Genomic DNA, 19,811 nt, shown 5'->3' with positions numbered 1-19,811 from the left:
AGGACAAGAAAATTTATTGTCATGAACCCCCCCCCCCCCCCCCCCCCCTCTCTCCTTCTTTCAAACTGCCATGATTGTTACTAATTTTCTAAATCAATAAACTGAGTGAATTATTGATATTGAGGATGATAATGCCAACATAATCTAGCAGATGATAAAAACTTAGTTGGTTAATTATGAATGTACCATAATGCTTTTCAGATAGAAGTGAATCCCTATTGTTGATGGTTTTGTGGTCCCCTGTCTACAATTTACAGTGATAATGATGGTTATATTGATTTCCCAGAAAGCTGGAATATACTTCATAATTAAATTAAGAGATTTTTTAATACATTTTGGAGATGGGATGGAAAATTCAGAGAACAAAGAAGAGAATCGTCGTCATAATGAAGGGAAAATATAGAAAAGTTAAGTGATACATTACACAAACATTCGAATCATGTTGAGTGTTTGCTAATTGGAAGCTTAACATTCTGAAATGGAATAGCATTTGGTTGGATGGATTGAAGATTCACCGGAATTTGCTTGATGATATCCGCAGAAAGCAAGGCAGGCTAAAAGTTTAGTCCCACATAAAGGCTAGTGTTTGCTGAGAGGCAGGGATTGTAGATGATTCATCTTGTGCATTTTGCAACATATCATGGAAATGGAGAGGGCTGCTGCTGTTGCTGACATGTGAATCTTGAGGTTTGCTATTGAAATCTTGAGCAAAAGGGAAATGGCTTAGACCATCATACTGCAGGCCATGTGACTGGGAACGCGGGATAGAGGCAGGCTGCTGCACCATGTGACTCAAACCAATCTCCCTAGTTACAGCAGGTGCTGATGACAGAAGAGAGAGAGCACGATCAGAATCAACAATATCATTTAATCCACTCGAGAAGATCTTTTGTCCGCTGCTAGAAATTCCTGCTGCAGAAGTGGGATGTTCAAAAAGTGGCGCTTCAGTCAGACTACGATCACTGCCTTGCATGAACTGGAATTGGCTTCCTCCTTTATAGCTATGACCCGAAGAGTCAGGGAACGAGTTTTGACTGTCCATACCATTCATATGAGATTGGTTGTTGTATAATACCATATCGCTGTCCGTTTTGACAACACCAGCCCATGCAGAGCTCACAACTGCACTTGGAAATATTTGTTGACTGCTAAATGACAGGAGTTTCGTTCCTACAAATGATTCAACCGTTTGATCAATCATTTGATAATGGTATCCAATTCTAAGAATAAGGTGGAAATGCATTCATGATTTATTTTTACTATTACTAATGAATGACCCTAACCTTGTTGGCCAAAAAGTATTCCAGAATTTTTTGCCATAGAATCTGGCTGGGGCTTCCTTCGACGCCTGTTATGCCCATCAAGACGTTTCCGACAGCTTCTCTTTCCATCATCAAATTCTACCAATGAATGAAACCTACAAAAGGATCCAATCAGAACGAGACAATGCTGCAACATAAATATATCGGGGATGGGACAACTGCAGAAACCTTATAGTCAAAGCTTCAACTATCTAAGCTATAAACAAGCAGACAATCATTTAGGACAGGACTAACTAGCAACTTCTATTCTAAATTGCTGATAAAGCAGAAGATTTCTTCTAGATATCATTACATTATAAAGGAAAAAATTCTGACTCTTAGAATTGAAAGCAATGCATCAAACACCAATACTCCAATGCATGCCAGAACTCATTAAGTTGAGGTTCACGTTGGCAGAAAGAAGTGGAGGAAAGTGAATTCTAATTAAGAATCAAGATCATGATCTATTTCAATAGGTTAAATCCTAGCACTAAAATATTAGCCCACTATCTTGATTACCTTCTACACCAATCTAGACACCTCTCTAATTACAATCTTCTGAACTATCTGGTATACCAAGGGTCAAGAACAAAGTCACAAGTCTAACTTTGGGAGAAAGAAGAACATGTTATTCTATTCAGGCGTAAATAAATGCACTTGAATCTTCTAATTTACCCATCTTCCGATGAATTAACACCTTAGTTTGCTCATTTTCAGCCTTTATGAGGAACTCCAACGTTTACGGAACAAACCTTGTCACCAACTCTATTGCATAAAATAGTTTACAAGCTTGGAACTTAAGTTAATTTCGTGAAAACATAATGAAGACTGACCTTGTTATAATATTGATTACTATCCTAGGAAGTAAGGGAAGAGCAACATGACACCAGATTGACATACTATCCTCTCATAATAAATGGAAGTAGAGGGAAATATTCCTCCATTCAAGTTTCAGTAAGCCTTCCTTATTAATGTGCTCTTCCGAACAACTAGATATTCTCCCTTATACAGGCGGGAAATTCCAATTTTTAACCAAACATTGTCTCCAACGCAATGAACTGGGAGTAAACAGAACCTGCCTTTCATGACTGCTTGATTCCTTATTTGATCTACGGTATCACTTGTTTGAATGCATTAGAGCATAGGCAGAGCCAAGATTAGGAGTTTTAGTGTGGCAAGCATTTCCGCGGCTCCTTTTGTTAGGGGTTAACAAGTTAATATACACAATTCCTATACAAATACAAGGTGTATAAAAAAGGTACTGGGTTCATCCAAATCCCCACTGAGCTCCGCCCCTGCAAATTTATGGACAACAAAATGAGTCAAACAATAAGAGCATTACCTGCTACATTGTTGACAGAAGCGTTGGTCTCGACCTGCAATTGTGACTTTGGCAGTCTTTGAATGCACCTCACAAACTTTATGCCGGCGATGATACTCTCTGCATTCACTTAGGTCTGCATTACACCCATCAACCAAGCAATGAGCTATATTCCCTGGTGCCTTGGCCCTTTTTGATGACGATGATGATGATTCCATCACACAATTCAATTTTTGCCTCTAAATTCTTGACCTGAGTTAACAACGTCACAAAATGTGAAAGTATAGTTACAATTTAGCTTTTGTCCGCTCCAAGACCTTAATCACCTCCTTTTTATGCTCATCCCATCCACCACCTACTCCAAGATTTTCATCACATCAAATCCAATAAAACAAAATCGAAACATTTAACAAGATCCAACAAACCATACCGCAGTTTTCAACACAAGCTGTAAAAAGATGTGCAGATTATGTACCACAAAATCAAAACAACTGATAAACTATTTTCACAAATGATTAAATGACCAAGTTTGCAAAAAGGAAGAACATGTAGGTAAAATTCTCAACAATAATACGTGTCAAAATAGGGATTAAGAGAATCTTGAAAAGTTATTTCAAATATATAAATTAAGCCACAGTGTTCGCACAATAATGCAGAGATGTTTTCAAACTTTTATCATACGGATTATTATTACTATATTATTATACATAAATTAATCTACTGTCGGCTGAAGTCTAATGATTAAATAACCTTCCAATTAAAGCTACTCATCAGCTGGACCAACCAAAATCCAAAAAGGGAAAAGAAAACTGCCAACTGAACTACACAATGAAAAGCAAAAATCTAACTACAATGTCTCCAAAATCAAGAAACATGTGTAAATTTAGAGGAAGGTTATAAAAAGGAACAATTTTTAGGGGAAAAAGATACTTAACTGTACTTAAGTTTCAAAATATGCAAAACACACAATAGAGATGACAGAAGAGAAAATAGATAAAAGGAAAAAAAGGATGACAGGAGTTTCCTTTTCTTTTATCTGTAATTTGACTGTAAAATGTAGCCCTTAGCTTTCTTGGTTGTAAGATGAAACTAGTCTTTTGGATGGAGCAATAATCAATAATACTAGTTATAAAGACCCATTCTTTTCAAAAAAGCAGAGACAAGTGTAAAGGAACAAGTCTGACTTAGTCTTTACAGCCATTCATTCACTGACAAACACTCCATCATACACCAGTAAAGTGGCAACTGACAAAAGATATGTAAAGTAGTGTCTTGTGACTTGTTACTCAGAAACAATGGTGTGTGGTCTCTGATTAATGGGTAAAAAAAAAAAAAGAAGTGGGACTTACTAGTATAGGGGTAGGGATGAAATATACTCAGCGAGCTTGAAAAGAGTGAGGATTCAAGGAATTGAACTTCTATGTGAGAGTTGGAAAGGGAGAAAAGATTGCATCACTTTTTAGGTTAATAGCCAATAGGCATCATAGGCAAACAGCCATAGTCGAGTCATTTGGTTGGAAACAAATTATCTCGAAATAAGTTATTTTATCATGTGTATATAAATAATTTATTCTGTCATTATATCCAAAATGGTTAGATAACTAGTTCAACGACTACTTTATATACCTACAATCAAACATGAGATAAAATAATATTGTATTTTATCCTGACATTATTACTTATGTACATCACACCAAACAAATCTAAGGATTAGTTTGTTAAGTAGTTACAATTATTCATGTATTAGTTATGTCACTATTAGTTATTTCATTATTCTTAATAATTATAAGATGATACACATATTTTTTTATGACATATATATTTTTTGTTACGAGGGTTTTCAAACTGTGAATTATATATAAATAACTTACTTTTTAATAAACTATCCAAAAATTTATATTACCTCCGTTCTTCTTTAGTTGTTATCATTTCACCCTCCTAAAGAACTAGGTAAATTACTCTTGTTCGCTCATTTAGAAATCCTTTTGTCCAGAATGGAAAAATAACTTTGAACATTTTATCTATTTATCTTTTAACACCTTTTGCGTAAAAATGAAAAAAATCAATTTATTTTAAAATAAAAAATACATTTCACCCATTTTAAATTTTTGACCAAACTTTTTGGTCAAGTTAGCTATATCCTTGATTAATTACTTAATTTCTTTTATGTTGATTAAATTCAAATTTACAAAACTAATAATTTTTAAGAATAAAATGTCTGAATTGATTTTGTAAAGTATTAAAGACAATAATTTATATAACTAAATAGATGAATGTTTGGTAAGTATTTAAATATTTTGAAAAGTAAAAGTCAAGGATGAAAGGAAGACCAATAAACGAGTGGCTAGGAAAGGGACAAGGAGGCTTGTAGCTTTCAAGTTTTATTACTTATATATTGTCTGTGTTTTGTGCGTGTGATAATTGAGAATGAGAGATAAAAGCGCCAAAAACAAACTAAGAAAAGGTTGGTCTTTTCAGTTCCCAAGTCTTTGTCTGTTCCCTCTCCCTTGCCGCGGTTTAATTCTACTCCATCCAAAACACTCCTATTGGACCACTTTTAGTTTCCACCATCTTATATTTGAAAAATGGGATATATTATTAGGCGGGTCGGGTTTAATTAAAAGTAAGTAATTTAAATAAAATTGGTTATTTTAATTGATTTGAGGTTTTTCATTTAATTGAAAAGTATAAATGGTGAAATTAGTAACGATAAGAATATATATCACTTTGTTTTAACGGCAGAAATATAATCAACTAATAAGTTAAAGTTGAGGGATATTTTTGACCTTTTCCCCCCAAAAATATAACATGACACTCCACATAAACAAAACATTCTATCTTGATAAAATAAAGAAATAATGCACAAGTATCCCTCTAGATTATGACCGAAATCTCAGAGATACATCTAAACTTAACTAGAACCCTAGTTATGTTTAGGTGTGCCTCTGAAATTTTGGTTATAGTCTAGAGGGTATTTGCGCCTTATTCAAAAATAAATAAATTATTTTTATTAGTTAAAAGTTAAATATAAAAGTACCACTACCCCAAAGTATAAATTGTTATTTTTATAAAAAAGATAAAAGATAAATTACAATATTTTCTTGTCCCGCTTCACCACCTCCTCCCACCGTACCCCCCCCCCCCCCCCAAGTATTTTTCTTAAATTCTTATATTTCTTCTATTAAGTGTTTTTTTTTTAAAAAAAACAAATCTTACTTCACCCCCTCTTTCCCCTAAACCCTTCCTCCCCTCCCTCCAAAAAACATTAGATGTTATTTTTAATATTTTCAGAAAATTCCTATCCCACTTCGATAACTCTCCGCTCTCAGTTTTTTCTCATCTTGCATTAGATATATACATATGTTTTTAGGATAATATTTCTACTTATCGCATGATTTTTTTTATAATAAAATTTTCATCTCTATTGAGTTCAGTATGCAAGTAGGAAAAAATTATCACGGCTCGATTTCTCAAGTCATGTTGCCACCTACTAAACCCCACCAGTAGGTAAGCCTAACCCTTAACCTGCACCCCCATGTAACATGTTGTCAAGAGGAAGATAATCAATAAGAAGCAATAAGCTAATAACAATGAGAAGAAAGAGAGATCAACTGAAATAATGCAAGAAATCATCCCCAAGATCTGACATCATTCAATAATAGAATGCCTAGTCAAAGTACCAGTACAAAGCTTTTACAAATACAATACAAGTATAGGTTGTCTCTGAATACAACATAAAGAGTAGCCTAACCAAAATAGATGGAAATTTGTAACTCTAAATGTTAGGTGCGCCCCTAGTCTCTAAATTCCAAAAGTTGCTCTTCACGAGCTCCATATCAACGACGAGAACTTGTACAGGGATTTGGAGGTTACAAAAGTATAGTATGAGAATAAAAAAATAAACAATATATAACTATGTAATGCGATAAGTACATCACAAGTAACTATGCAGGAGATATAATATGTTTGACAAGCAATTGGAGAAAAAACAAGGTATAAAGGATAAGAAACAGAGTCGAAAATGTACTGAAAGCAAAAGACAACTATGATACACGATTCAACTACCCAAGGTTAGGAGAACTAACATCTACAAATCCAAACCACAACTTAACATATTTGCGAATGACTATGTCAAGTTGTACTTGAGAGAAATGGTAAAGTTGCACGGAGTGCCTGTGTCCATTATTTCCAATCGTGGTACCCAATTCACTTCTACGGCTTGTGGAACCTCAATCTCTACGGATAACCTAAATGGCAATTGACACATACAATACACCCTGACACATACAATACACCCAGTCGCTTCTCGTGGATTTTTATAACCCTGCTGTGCAAAAGTGGGGTATGCACTTGCAATAGATGTCCGAGTGTTGATATATATCATGAGCGATACGAAAATAGATCGAGTAATATCTTTATTTAGACATATTTAGACAATAAAATCATTTTCTATTTTATAATGTCCAATCATTAATCGTGAAAAATTTACATAAATTGGGTAGTTCACTAGTATAGTTCCTTAGCTACGATTTCTGCTAAATAATCATGATGAAGCCTTTCATCCCCAAACCGATGGGCAAGTGGAGCGTACTATCCATACCTTGAAATACACGTTAAGAGCTTGTGCGATTGATTTTAAGGGAAATCGGAATGACCATTTTCCATTGAGTTTGAGTTCGCTTATAATAATTCTTATCACTCGAGTATTGATATGGCTCCATTTGGGACATTGCATGATAGGAGGTGTAGATATCTTATAGTATGGTTTGAGGTTGGTGAAGTCTCTCTAATAGGTACCGAGTTGGTACATGAGGCCATAGAGAAAGTTAGACTTATTAGAGAAAGGTTGATAACATCTCAAAGTCGGCAAAAGTCATATGTCAATGTAAGAAGAAGGGATTTTGAGGTTGATGTTCATGATTGGGTTTACTTGAAAATTTCACAATGAAGGGTGTAATGAGGTTTGATAAGAAAGGGAAGCTTAGTCCTCGATATGTAGGCCCATATCAAATTTGGAGACGTAGTGGTAAGGTTGTTTATGAGCTAGATTTGCCTAATGAGTTGGGATCAGTGCATCCAATTTTCATGTCTCTATGTTGAAAAAATGTGTGGGTGATCTGATATCTATAGTTCCCTTAGAATTTGGGAGTTAAAGAGTTTATTTCTTATGAGGAAGTTCTGATTGATATTTTAGAGCGGCAAATAAGAAGTTGAGAAACAGGGAAGTTTCTTCCGTTAAAGTATTGGGAGAAGTCATTTAGTTGAGGGTGCTACTTGGAGACAGAAGCTGATATGTTATCCTAATATCCTCATCATTTTCATTCTACTTCTACTCTAGTTTGAGGTAATGAGTTCCTTAAGGTTCGCTCCTTGTTGTGGTGTCATGTGTTTTAAATATCCCTAGGACTTCCTCATTTTATGCATGTTCATGAAAAACTTGTGTCTTGAAAGAAAATGAGTTTACATGATTGATTGTTCTCATGTTGTTTGTGCATTGAGTATGAGTTTCCTATAGATTTCATGAGATAAATTGAAGAACATATTTTAGCTTGAAGTTGTTATTTTTACTTCTTGGATATATGCTTTTGAGTATAGATTGCATATAATCTCCGTGAGATGATGTTAAGCATGCTTTTATCTTGGAGATGGTAATTCCTCCTTGAATATGAGTAATCTTTAATTTCATGCATAGTGGGTTTCTAGATCTAGTTCCTACCTTCCTTATGATATATTAAGTATGTGTTGCTTAGAGTTGATGTTCCCTCCTTGATACGTGCATTTATATGATTGCATGCATAATGAACTTCTAGTTTTGAGTATTTTCTTTCTCAAGATGATTAGAATCTCATTCGAGGACGAATGTTCCAAATCGGGAGATAATGTAACACCTCGAATTTAGAAAATGGAAATATAATTTTTTCGAAGCCATTCCACAAAGTAGCTCGAGGACACCTAATGACTGGATGATCTGTCGAGTAGACTGCCTCGCCTTGTTTGCTTGATCTCTAAATCCAGTGTTCTGCAACTTTAGGCATGTTGGATCGAGTTTGTCGTTCCCGTCAGCGAATCGTCAAGTTAAGCCCCATTTACTAATTAACTTGGTCCAAGAGCTGGCGAGCTGAAGGCGCACTCGGTGAGTTGCCGAGTGACGCTTGGCGAGCTCCACTGCATTTCAGTTGCAGTTTTTAAGTTAGACTTCTGAATATTTCCACATTATGTTAATTCAATACCATGTCATTTTAACCTTCACCTAAAGACCTATATAAGAGTTTTACCCCAAAATTTCTCAAATTGTAATAAGGATTATCTCAAATTTCTTAAAACTAAGAACTAACTTCCTCTCAAATATTTCACTCTCTAAAAAGTTTGAAGAAGAAGGATTTAACCTAGGGGTTTCAATTCAAATTTTGATTCCTCCATTGAATATTATCAATTGGATTTAAGGTATGATAGTTTTCATTTATGGAGTTCCCAAATTACTATATTTTCAAAATTAGAAATCTCCAATTGAGTTAGAGTTTTCTTCAATTGTCATGATTTCTCTTGATTATTGATTTAACTAATTGAATTATGATATCTTATGCATAAATTGATGAATTATAATGGTTTTATGATGATTTCCACATGAACCCATGTAATCTTCATGATTTTTAAGTTACGATCATATGATGGAGGAATTTGATTATGACGGAAAAATTTATGAAACTAAGCATATATACTGATAGAATTACATGAATTTGTGATGAAATTCATTTCTAAGCCATGTTTTCTAAATGTTGATGATAGAAAGCATATTTTGAACCTTGAAAGGTAAATTATGGAATTATGCATGTTCTTATGAAATCTATGCAAATGTTTTAAGAATGCTTTGAGAGTAAAATATGCACACACACACACACACACACACACACACACACACACACACACACACACACACACACACACACACACACACACACACACACACACACACACACACACACACACACACACACACACACACACACACACACACACACACACACACACACACACACACACACACACACACACACACACACACACACACACACACACACACACACACACACACACACACACACACACACACACACACACACACACACACACACACACACACACACACACACACACACACACACACACACACACACACACACACACACACACACACACACACACACACACACACACACACACACACACACACACACACACACACACACACACACACACACACACACACACACACACACACACACACACACACACACACACACACACACACACACACACACACACACACACACACACACACACACACACACACACACACACACACACACACACACACACACACACACACACACACACACACACACACACACACACACACACACACACACACACACACACACACACACACACACACACACACACACACACACACACACACACACACACACACACACACACACACACACACACACACACACACACACACACACACACACACACACACACACACACACACACACACACACACACACACACACACACACACGACTTTAAGGTTTCTTGATGATTTTACAAACTTTGCTAAAAAGACACTTTCAAAACTCAAGTTACAAACTAGGTCCAATTGTTAATTTATTGGTGAAAGATACCCCATTATGATGTTATCATTTGAAGTTAAGAAAATTTCAAACTTAAACTTTAAGTCTTAGATAATATAAGAAATTTCCTACAACAAAAGCCTTAAAAGACTTATATTTTAGCTACAAAGTCTTAAAAATGCAAAGTAGTTTTTTAATCTCTAAAGTGTTTATTATTCATCCCCCCCCCCTCCAAAATCTCCCCTTTCAATCCCCCCTTTTCAGTCATAAAAGTTCAAGTTATTCATTAAATACACTCTCCAAAAGGCAAAAGTTTCTCTAATTTATATATTACTATTTATTGTTCTCTGTCATTGTTATTCAATTTAGTAATTGCTCTCTTTAATTAATTTCTCTAAGTCGAATCCTAGTTTTCTATTTTAACAACTAGAAATTCTCAATTAAGGCCCAAATCTCATGATTGTGTTGTTAAAGTTCCGTTATATTCAAGTATAATCGTCATAGAGAGTTGAAGAATCCTTACCTATAATGACTGAGTTTCATCGTTATAGAAATGCCAACGAGGGAAAAATTGGGCATAAAAAACCCTTTTTTGTAGTATAAAGATTTTCCCATCCTTGTCTAGATATGGAGGAATTCGAAATCATAAAGGTGTAGGAAAATTTGGTAGCAATTGGATGGAGTAAAGATGAATTTGATTACATAATCGAATAGATAACTTTTTAAGGAATCCGTATTACTCTACGGAATTGAATTTAGATAAATAGATCTCTGGGAATTGATCTTTTTGTTAAGGGTATTTCTTAAGCGTAATGTGTTAAGAGTATGTAGTAAAAATGAAGGAGTTGAATATCGTTACAAAAAGGTATTGTCTCAATTTGTCCGTTGTTGTGGGATTTGTGCCGCTATAGCGAGATGGGTGCCGCTGTACCGGACGAGATGGGAATTGAATAAGAGGATTTTTGATTTTTCAACATGGAGTTCACTAGTTCAAAAGGTGTCGCTGCAGTGAGATTTTTTCTTTTGTAGTGACGCCACTACAACGGGATGGGTGTCTCTATAGTGGAGAAGTCGCGGAATAAATCGTAAGTAAAACCTCTAATCGATCTTTAGTCGGAACTTATCGACTTTTAGAGCTATAGAACGACCCCTGGGCTATGTCAACTCACGTTTCACCATTCTTGAAGATAAAGGTAAGATTTTCTCTCCCCAAATTCACTTTTTGATCTATAGAACATAAAGGAATATATCAATATTGATGTGGATGGGTTTCTTGATAGATTTATGGTGTAATTAACCCTAAATTGACTAGTTCAGATCATGGGTTAGATATATGTTTCATATAATTGTTAATATTCTTGGTAATTAGCGATTTTTATTGATTCCATTGTTATTCTGATTGTATGTATACCAAGAATAAATGGATGAATCCAGAAAGGGAAGGGCAAAGTTTCTTAGGGTTTCAAGCTTGTTTAGAGATAAGTGATGGTTGTGATTAATTATTTGTGTGATTTATGCATATTCTTGCTACATCATGATACTTGTATGTATATGAATGTCACAATAATGATCAGTTTGTTGTAACTCAAATAGATGAATAATAAAGCTATGAAATCATGATGTAGATCTATGATCTTGATGATGTACTTGTGATTGCGATTGTGGTGTGTGATTGGGGAACGGATCGTCATGTTCCAGCATGCTAACTTGGATCGAATTGAAACGTCCTGATATAATCGGGTTTCCACGTTCTAGCATAACTATAGGATCGGATTGCCACATTTTGGCAAGCTAGCTGGGATAGGGTACAACTCTAGTGCACTAACAGTTTGAGTTTGAGTTTTGTGAGACGACCAATCATGTGACATGTGTTATCAAATTGTCATGTTGATAATGTTGTTTATGTTGATATATATGCATGTGATTATATTGTTGTTGGACTTGTTATATATTGCACTAGTGGTATAGCCGCGTGATCCTACCAGTACACGGTAGTTGTGTACTGATTCTGCACTTGTTCTTATTTTGTTGAGTAGAGGGTATCTTCAAGCAGCTATAGACAGACCTCGCTTAGGAGATTAGAGATTATCTCATCAACTTCAAGGGTAAGCTACTTCTTTTGGGCTTCCATGGAATTCTTTTTCATCTATGTCCACCAATTCCGGACTTGGACCTATATGTTTAGTTAGTTGACTAGCTTATTAGTAATTCCTTGTTTATTCGTTAGTAGTTTTGGTACATTGACTTTCATATTCTAGGTTTAGCTTCCGCAATATTTAGTTGTTAGATCTTTTGTTTAATAATGAACTTTGTTTTAGTCATTTTACTTGCTTCTGTAACTGAAATGTGTTAGTTTTAGAATAATTTCTTTAGTTGAACAACAGTAGTGGTTATCCCATCAGTTTATAAGTGTGGGTACCTATCACGACAGGTTGGGGTCGTGACAAAGTTAGTATCACAACCTAGGTTCTTTGATATCGATATACCAAAACAAATTTAATAGAGTCTCGCGGAATGGTATAGACACGCCTTTGCTTTTTTTTTAGAGGCTATAGGCTTTAGAAAATCTCTATTTTTTCTTGTCTCCTTCGTGCTATTACTTCATTCCAATAGGTATCTGACTTTTTTCACTCTTCTGTATGCAGATGGTTAATACTAGGTATAACTGCGTTAGGCGCATAGCTCCCGTCAATAATCCACCTAAGGAAGACGTAGTGAGAGGTCGCGGTTAAGTTAGAGGAGATGAAGAGCTAGGGGTAGAGGCTGTGAGAGAGTTACTCTTGTTGTAAATGAGGTTAAGATTAACAATGTTTCAATGAATGAGAACCCTCCGACATACTATAAACAGATAGAAGAGAAAGTTGAGCTTGAGGATGTTGAAGAGGTTGAACAAGAGGAAGGAGTGCAGGGTGACGCGACCAGTGTCTCTCCCATCGATTCGGTGTTATCTCAATAGATCAGGTCATTCTTGAAAGGCTTGGCTGGGCCGGGAATGCTTCCACCCATTCAAGACTCTACTAACCCTCCGATAGCTAGGAATGAGTCCCAGACGATTGAAGTGGGAGGTAACGATGCCTTCTTTCATCTTTTGTTGGGTTCGGTGATGTCCGATAATGAGCATGATATTTTGACCAAGTTTCTTAAACTCAAGCCTCATATATTCCTTTATTCTGAGACTGAATTTTCTTATGAGATCATCTTGGATTGCTATGAGAGTCTACATAAGTTTGGTATTGTTTGCCAACATGGGGTGGAGTTTGTGTCCTTTCAACTTCAAGGTGAGGCCAAACAATGGTGTTGAGATTACATGGACATTACCTTCATTTACTTTGAATCTAATTCCATGCCTTATTTTTTGAGAAATATGTACCTAAGACCTTGAGAGATCGCAAGAAGGATGAGTGTATGGCATTGCATCAAGGTGGTATGTCCGTAACTGCTTTTGAGGCCTAATTTCATGTTTTATCCAGATATGCGACACATTTGGTTACTACTGAGGAGGAGAGGATCTAGTTATTTGTAGAGGTTTGGATTTTGACTTGCAAGTTTTATCTGTCCACATGACTTCTACAGCGAATAGATTTAATGAGGTCACAGATTATGTTAAGAAGTGGAGGGAATGAGGCAGACGGTCAAGCCAAGGTATTGTCTAAGAGGGACAATAGTTCTGGAAACTTTCAGGGCTCCTATGCTAGAGGATCCGGTCGGCCAACACTCGCAACCAAGCCAATTTAGTCCGACATGTCCCCCTCTACTCTATTCAGGGACTATATATAATAATTTTCAAGATAGTTAGAGTATGGTGCCTGTGACGGGCAGTAGACCGTTTGATGATCGCACTTATTTTAATTGTGGGGAACATGGACACATGAGGAGAGAATATCATCACCTACACGCGTTCGAGTCTAGACAATAGCCTTCTCGAGCAATGGTACCCGCGGGAAATAACAATATTGGTAGAGGACGTCCACAAGGTGGGAGAGGAGGTAACCAGCGAGGCCATGGAGGTAGAGGTAATGCGCAACCAATAAGACTCAATGTTATGTTTTTTGGAGCAAGAATGAGGCGGAAACGTTTATTGGGTTCCACTTATTCGTAAGTGTTTGTGAGATTTGACTCTAATTTTGAGATGTTGTGTGATGTCCTTGATGCCCCTATTCGTGTTTCTACCTCCGTTGGAGAGTCAGTTGTAGTCAACCACGTCTATCACGCTTACTCTATTTTGTTCATAAGATTTAAGACTTAGGTTGATTTGGTGATATTTGATGTTTAAGAAATGACGACTCTGCTGGGGACTTAAACGATTTTAACCTTAAAACTAATTTGCTTGGCTATGTGTAAATAACTTGCATACTTGCTTTTTCTATTATATTGATAAAACTGTTGCACTTTCCGAAATACACAAGATTTCGTTTGAGTGTAATTAACAAATAATTGGAATGCGATCATCTAACGTCGTTTGTTAGCTTCAACGTGTCGTCTGTCTGACTCGGGTAACCTTCACTTTTAAATAATTTCTAGTACACCTATGATAAAGTGAAACCAAAACCAAGCTTAAGCATTAGACTAAGACGACTTAATACCCAAGGCGTAATAAGTCCATTAGTGGAAACCGCCAAAAACGTGTCCAAGGTCTCCGACCTCACGACATATTATTTTTGCTTGATATTTGAATGATGTACGTGTGGATACCAATGTGGGGTGCATAAACTTAATTAGCTTATATTTTGTAGGTATGGATCGTTTTCCAAAGTTTGGCATGGTCATAGAAGTGCCGCTTCTACTCAAAATATGTCAAAATGATTTGACAGGGATCATAAAAGAACTCTCAACAAGTACATAGGTGCGCTAACCAAGTTGATCAACATGAAAGTTTGACCAGAATTGATCGAAGTCCTCACCGGGTATTTGAATAATGAAAGAATGGTATTCCAATTCGAATGTAGAGATCACCCCAACTATCAAATAGATATGTGATTGTATTGACACAGAGGGTACAAGGTTGGAGAGGAGAGTAATAAAGCAAGAAGACATACCAATAAACCTTCGGTAGAGAATATCGCAGACTGGCTCGAGTTAGGAAAAGATTTTTTCTACTGGTACCAAGAGTAAATCATATTATGCAGGGACATCTATGTCAGGTTTTAGCACATAAGCTCTTACACTAATTATAACCAAGAGTTCCAGGTCTCCTACAGAGAGTGGAAGCAATTTCATCCTTTAGCATTTGCTGTAGCGCTGTTGGGAACAATGATCTTTCCAAATGGACCGAATCTGAGTATCAACACTTGAGTCATAACTCTCGCACACACTTTGTTCAACTGATACAAGAACCAAGGACAAGTGAAATACTACCCTATAGCTCTGGTCATTCTGTCGGATATGTATCGAGTCTTGGGAAAGTGTAAGAAAGGGCATCACTATTTCTAAGGGTGTAATCTAGTCCTTCAGTGGTGGATTTTGAGTCACTTAGTAAAGGGAGCCGGGACTCAAGAGTTGCATACTCTGGACAATAAGAACACCCTGAAAGACTTGAACAATATGCTATTTTGGGAAAATTTGGAGAATCAAAGAACGAGGGGTAGATGGGCTTAGATTTTTTCCGAACTAAGAGAAAAAGATCTCAAAAGGAAACTCGATCGCTTCATCTCAAAAGAAGTCATCGTAGAAGGCCACAGACATCCTGTGCTTCCTTTAAAAGGTATTCGGGGAATCTTCCCTTAAGCACCCTTCTGAGTCCTTCAAGAGTGTTAGAGGATGCAAACCACAACTCGAGAGGTGTACTATGGCGCCTATGTGTACGATATTAGGGACAACATAGTGCACGAGGTTTCAGAAATGCTGAGAGAGTGGAAAGGGGCCAAGTGGATGGATAAATACATCATTGCCCCAGACCGATTCAATACCGGATATGAAGAGAAATACAAAGATTGGTTGAAAGATAACATACTAAGCATCTCTTCACCTATCCCGCGCAATTATCTCAGTATCGAATACAAGGACGCCAAAGTTGTAATCAAGGTAAAGGAGGTAAAATGTGAAGCCTAGGATGCTCTTGAGAAGGCAACTCAAGAAGTGGAAAAACTACGAAGTGGATATGACAAATTTGATTGCTAGGTCAAAGAGAAAATATAGAGGATGCGATACAAAAGTTGGGAAAACAAAGGACGCCTGGGGAAGGGTTTCTAGCTGATAATACGATGTATGTTTCAGCAATACAAGAATTAGGAAAGCAGAAAAGGAGCAGGATTGTCAGGGACGACATAGTGGATTTTGCCCCAGCGCGGGTTTTTTATATGTATTTGTGTTATTTCCAGCCTCTGCGTGGGTCTGCCTTTATTGTATTTTCGTACATTTAAATGGCCCCTGCGTGGGTCTGTCACATTGTATTTTTTTCCTTTATTTCTCAATTTGAACATTAAGTAATATTTTGTGAAATATGTTTGAGGAGGGGTTGATTATCTGGTTCAAATTCATGTGTACATCATTCAAATGCGCTAGGCCTAACCTTAGCACAAAAGGGCCCCATGTATGTTTTGGATGTGATTTATGTGATATTAACTGTCTATGTGCTATATTGCTGTGAATGAGGATATTAGAAATCCACTCCCTGTTAGAGATCTCCAGAATAGCAAGTCACTATCACCAAAATGTCTGACCATATTTTCTGAGTCTTAAGTTTCTCAGTCAAAAAACAAAATCTTATCTTCAAATCCTAAAACACTACTCTACTGTCTTAGGAAATGCAAAATCACTGCTATGGGAAAGGGTAAGAGTATCCAGGTGGAACTTACGGGAGAGGAGTTGCAGAGAAAAATAGAACAAATCACGCGAGAAATTCAAGAGATTACAGAAGAAAGACTCAGGGTCGAAGTTGCCACTACAAAGCCGCAACTGCGGCTGGATGAGGATTTGGGGTCAAAATGAAGAAGAAGAAAGACATTGAGGCAGAGAGAGGGAGGATTTGAGTAAGAAGTTGGATATGCTTCGACTTAGGATTCAAGAAAGGGAAGCGAGAGAAGCATAGATATAGTAAGAAACCGCAAGTCCGTTAGACAAAAATGCATCGCTTGATGAGGAACTGACACCAAAGATGGTAGAATTCATCACTATGAAGGAAAAAATTTATGTATTAAGGAAGAAGAACAAGGGGTTCCACCATAACATAATTGACAAACTTCAGAAAATGCGCAAAATACTTTATCCGTGAGAAGGAGCTTAGTGGTGGTCCAGATGACACTCACCCTGGAGCGACTGGCAAAGACATTGACGAGGAAATTATCTTCAAGCCTCTATTTCTGGGCCGTCTAAAAGGAGGAGACAAGTGGATTACTCTTCCGGCCTACGAGCCAACACATCGCGTAGGTTGGAGTGGATTCAGCCTTTGTGCATGAAAACTCTGTAAAAGTATGTACCTTCCACCCTACCTTCCACCCTAACCATCAAGGGCATACTATAGAAGAATGCGTGCAGCTTAAGGCGAGAATCTGCCGCCAAATCGACATTGGGAACATCCCGCACACGTGGGGTAATAATACCGTTCTCACGTATGATAAGTCAGAGAAAATTGAGCACACTCCGTTTGTTTGTCATTATTTTACACCGTTCAGAGGATCAATGTTTCATATTTACATGGATTTTGTTTGGAATAGGGTCGTAGCCCCTCTCCACGATGATGACAGAGGTCTCGATCCCGTTGGGGGAGAAATCTTTAAAGCGTGTGCTTACCTTGATGCTGTAGATCATAGCCTCTTAATATGTCTTGGTTTTCCCGACGATGTAGAAGCCCTCATCAACATGGGAAAAATTCGAGTCGAGTTCGTTCCCTGTGGCTAAGATGACTTAAAGAAGAAAGATGACTGAGATGTAGTCATCATTTTTATCTTTAAGCTTTGTTGTTATCTTTAAGTTTCCATGTAACCGTCCAGAGCGAATGAATGAAAATCAGTATTTTATCTTGCACTGGAACTACGTTGGGCCTGAATTCTCTTTATGAGATACGTAGGCAGCCTTCCGAGGCCCGACCCCTATCTTTAAAAAATTTCATTCTCCCCTTCATATTACAAGAAGATACGTAGACCAGATCAATGGACGTCAAAGAGTAGCTGCATAAATACCTTAGCTCAACGTGATTTAGTCTTTTTGATATAGCGTCGAACTAAAAAAACCAAGCAAATACCTGCTTGTTGAAAATTCATATTCGTGGGTTGAAGATATCCTCAAACAAAGCAACTTGTGTGTTTTTATGCTCTATATGTGATATTATGCATTTTGTATTCTGAATCCGAACTGACAAATCCATTTTTGAGTTGTTTTCCTCCACAGGTACTTTGAAACTGATCTGTGTCGATAGAGCTGGCAGATCATCCCTATTTTACCAGATCCAAAGGTCCCACATTTTTCTTTCCTTGAAAAGATTCAGATAAAGGAAAAACAGTAATGGGAGATAACAATGAAGAAGTAAGTCTCATTGACGTTGTGGTGGCTAAACCCACCATAGCGGACCAGAATGGATTGATTATGCAATATGCAACATATTGTGGAAATGAGGGTAGAGATACAAAGGAGACATAATCTGCCTCTACCAGGTTTTAATGTTAATGCTACTGATAGAAGACCTTCTATCTACTTTCCTTCTTCAAACATGGATCCATCTCAGAATCTGCCATCTACACTTGCTCAAAATCCTTCCATCGTAGACCTGACCGCTCAGATACACCAATATGCTTCGGCTTCGTACCAAACACCTCCTCCTCAAAATACCACACCCAAATGCCGCCCCATCCTCAAAATATCCAACATCAAACCGTTCCATCACCGCAAAACTAGATCTAAAATCCAAACCAAAATACTTTCAATCCGCAAACACCCCACCACCATTTAAATCAAAATACCAATCCTCAGACTTATCCGAAAAACTACCAGACTACCCAAATGCCCAAAGTCCTTCCGTATCTCCACCCCTACCTGAAAGAACACCTTTTCAAATTCCCATCCCGATTGAGAACGATGTGCATGGTTCTGAGCTGGACTACTACGAGGAACATGAAAGAGAATGGAGGGCGAAGGAAGAAGCAAAGGTGGATATAAAGGAAGAAATCAGGAAAGCCATGAAAGAATTCCAAAGCATCCTCGACATAGCAGGTTTAAACTATGAGGATTTGTCCATCAATCCGAATCTGGCCTCCAAGAAGGGTTCAAGATTCCTAAGTTTGATACTTTCGAAGGAATAGGAAATCTGATGGCCCATGTGAGGGCCTACCGTGACCATCTTTTCGGGGTTGATGCTACTCTTTAGATGAAGTCTATGAAGGGAGGCTCTAGAGTGGTTCACCTCCTATGAGAATAGGCAGTTGCGTAGTTGGAATGCCTTGGCCAAGAAACTTATTGATCAGTTTGCTTACAACTTGGAATTGTTCCCGATCGATACTCCTTGGAAAAGATGAAGAAAAAATTTACTGAAAGCTATAGAGAGTTTGCATATAGGTGGAGAAAGGAAGCAGTTAGGGTAAGGCCACCTATGTCTGAGAAAGAAATAGTGGAAGTGTTTGT

At 37.2% G+C, this 19,811-nt stretch overlaps 1 protein-coding gene across 5 annotated transcripts; it reads right to left on the bottom strand.

The window, feature by feature from the left end:
* Positions 1–354: 354 nt before the first annotated feature.
* Positions 355–4,154, bottom strand: LOC101251286 (teosinte glume architecture 1). 5 transcript variants are annotated; one of them, XM_010322716.4, is made up of 4 exons: positions 3,972–4,154; positions 2,644–2,874; positions 1,284–1,417; positions 355–1,170 (listed from the first exon to the last, which is right to left on the bottom strand). In XM_010322716.4, exons 2-4 carry the CDS (start codon positions 2,838–2,840, stop codon positions 563–565), a joined length of 939 nt encoding a protein of 312 aa, XP_010321018.1. In that variant the 5' UTR covers positions 2,841–2,874; positions 3,972–4,154; the 3' UTR covers positions 355–562. The 5 variants fall into 5 exon arrangements, with proteins under 5 accessions (XP_010321018.1, XP_004239238.1, XP_010321017.1 ...); XM_004239190.5 differs by having other exon boundaries at positions 2,644–2,977; positions 3,972–4,149; XM_010322715.4 differs by having other exon boundaries at positions 2,644–2,977; positions 3,558–4,018.
* Positions 4,155–19,811: the final 15,657 nt, after the last annotated feature.

The sequence above is a fragment of the Solanum lycopersicum genome, chromosome 5 (genome assembly GCF_036512215.1).
Source record: "Solanum lycopersicum chromosome 5, SLM_r2.1".
NCBI lineage: Eukaryota > Viridiplantae > Streptophyta > Magnoliopsida > Solanales > Solanaceae > Solanum > Solanum lycopersicum.
This window is presented reverse-complemented; position numbering and strand designations above follow the sequence as displayed.

Coding starts and splice junctions, on each gene's coding strand:
- LOC101251286 (XM_010322716.4), bottom strand. CDS start 2,840: ATGGAATCATCATCATCGTCATCAAAAAGGGCCAAGGCACCAGGGAAT. Junction 1,418..2,643: donor TTCTGTCAACAATGTAGCAG/GTAATGCTCTTA, acceptor ATCCTTTTGTAG/GTTTCATTCATTGGTAGAAT. Junction 1,171..1,283: donor AATACTTTTTGGCCAACAAG/GTTAGGGTCATT, acceptor AATCATTTGTAG/GAACGAAACTCCTGTCATTT.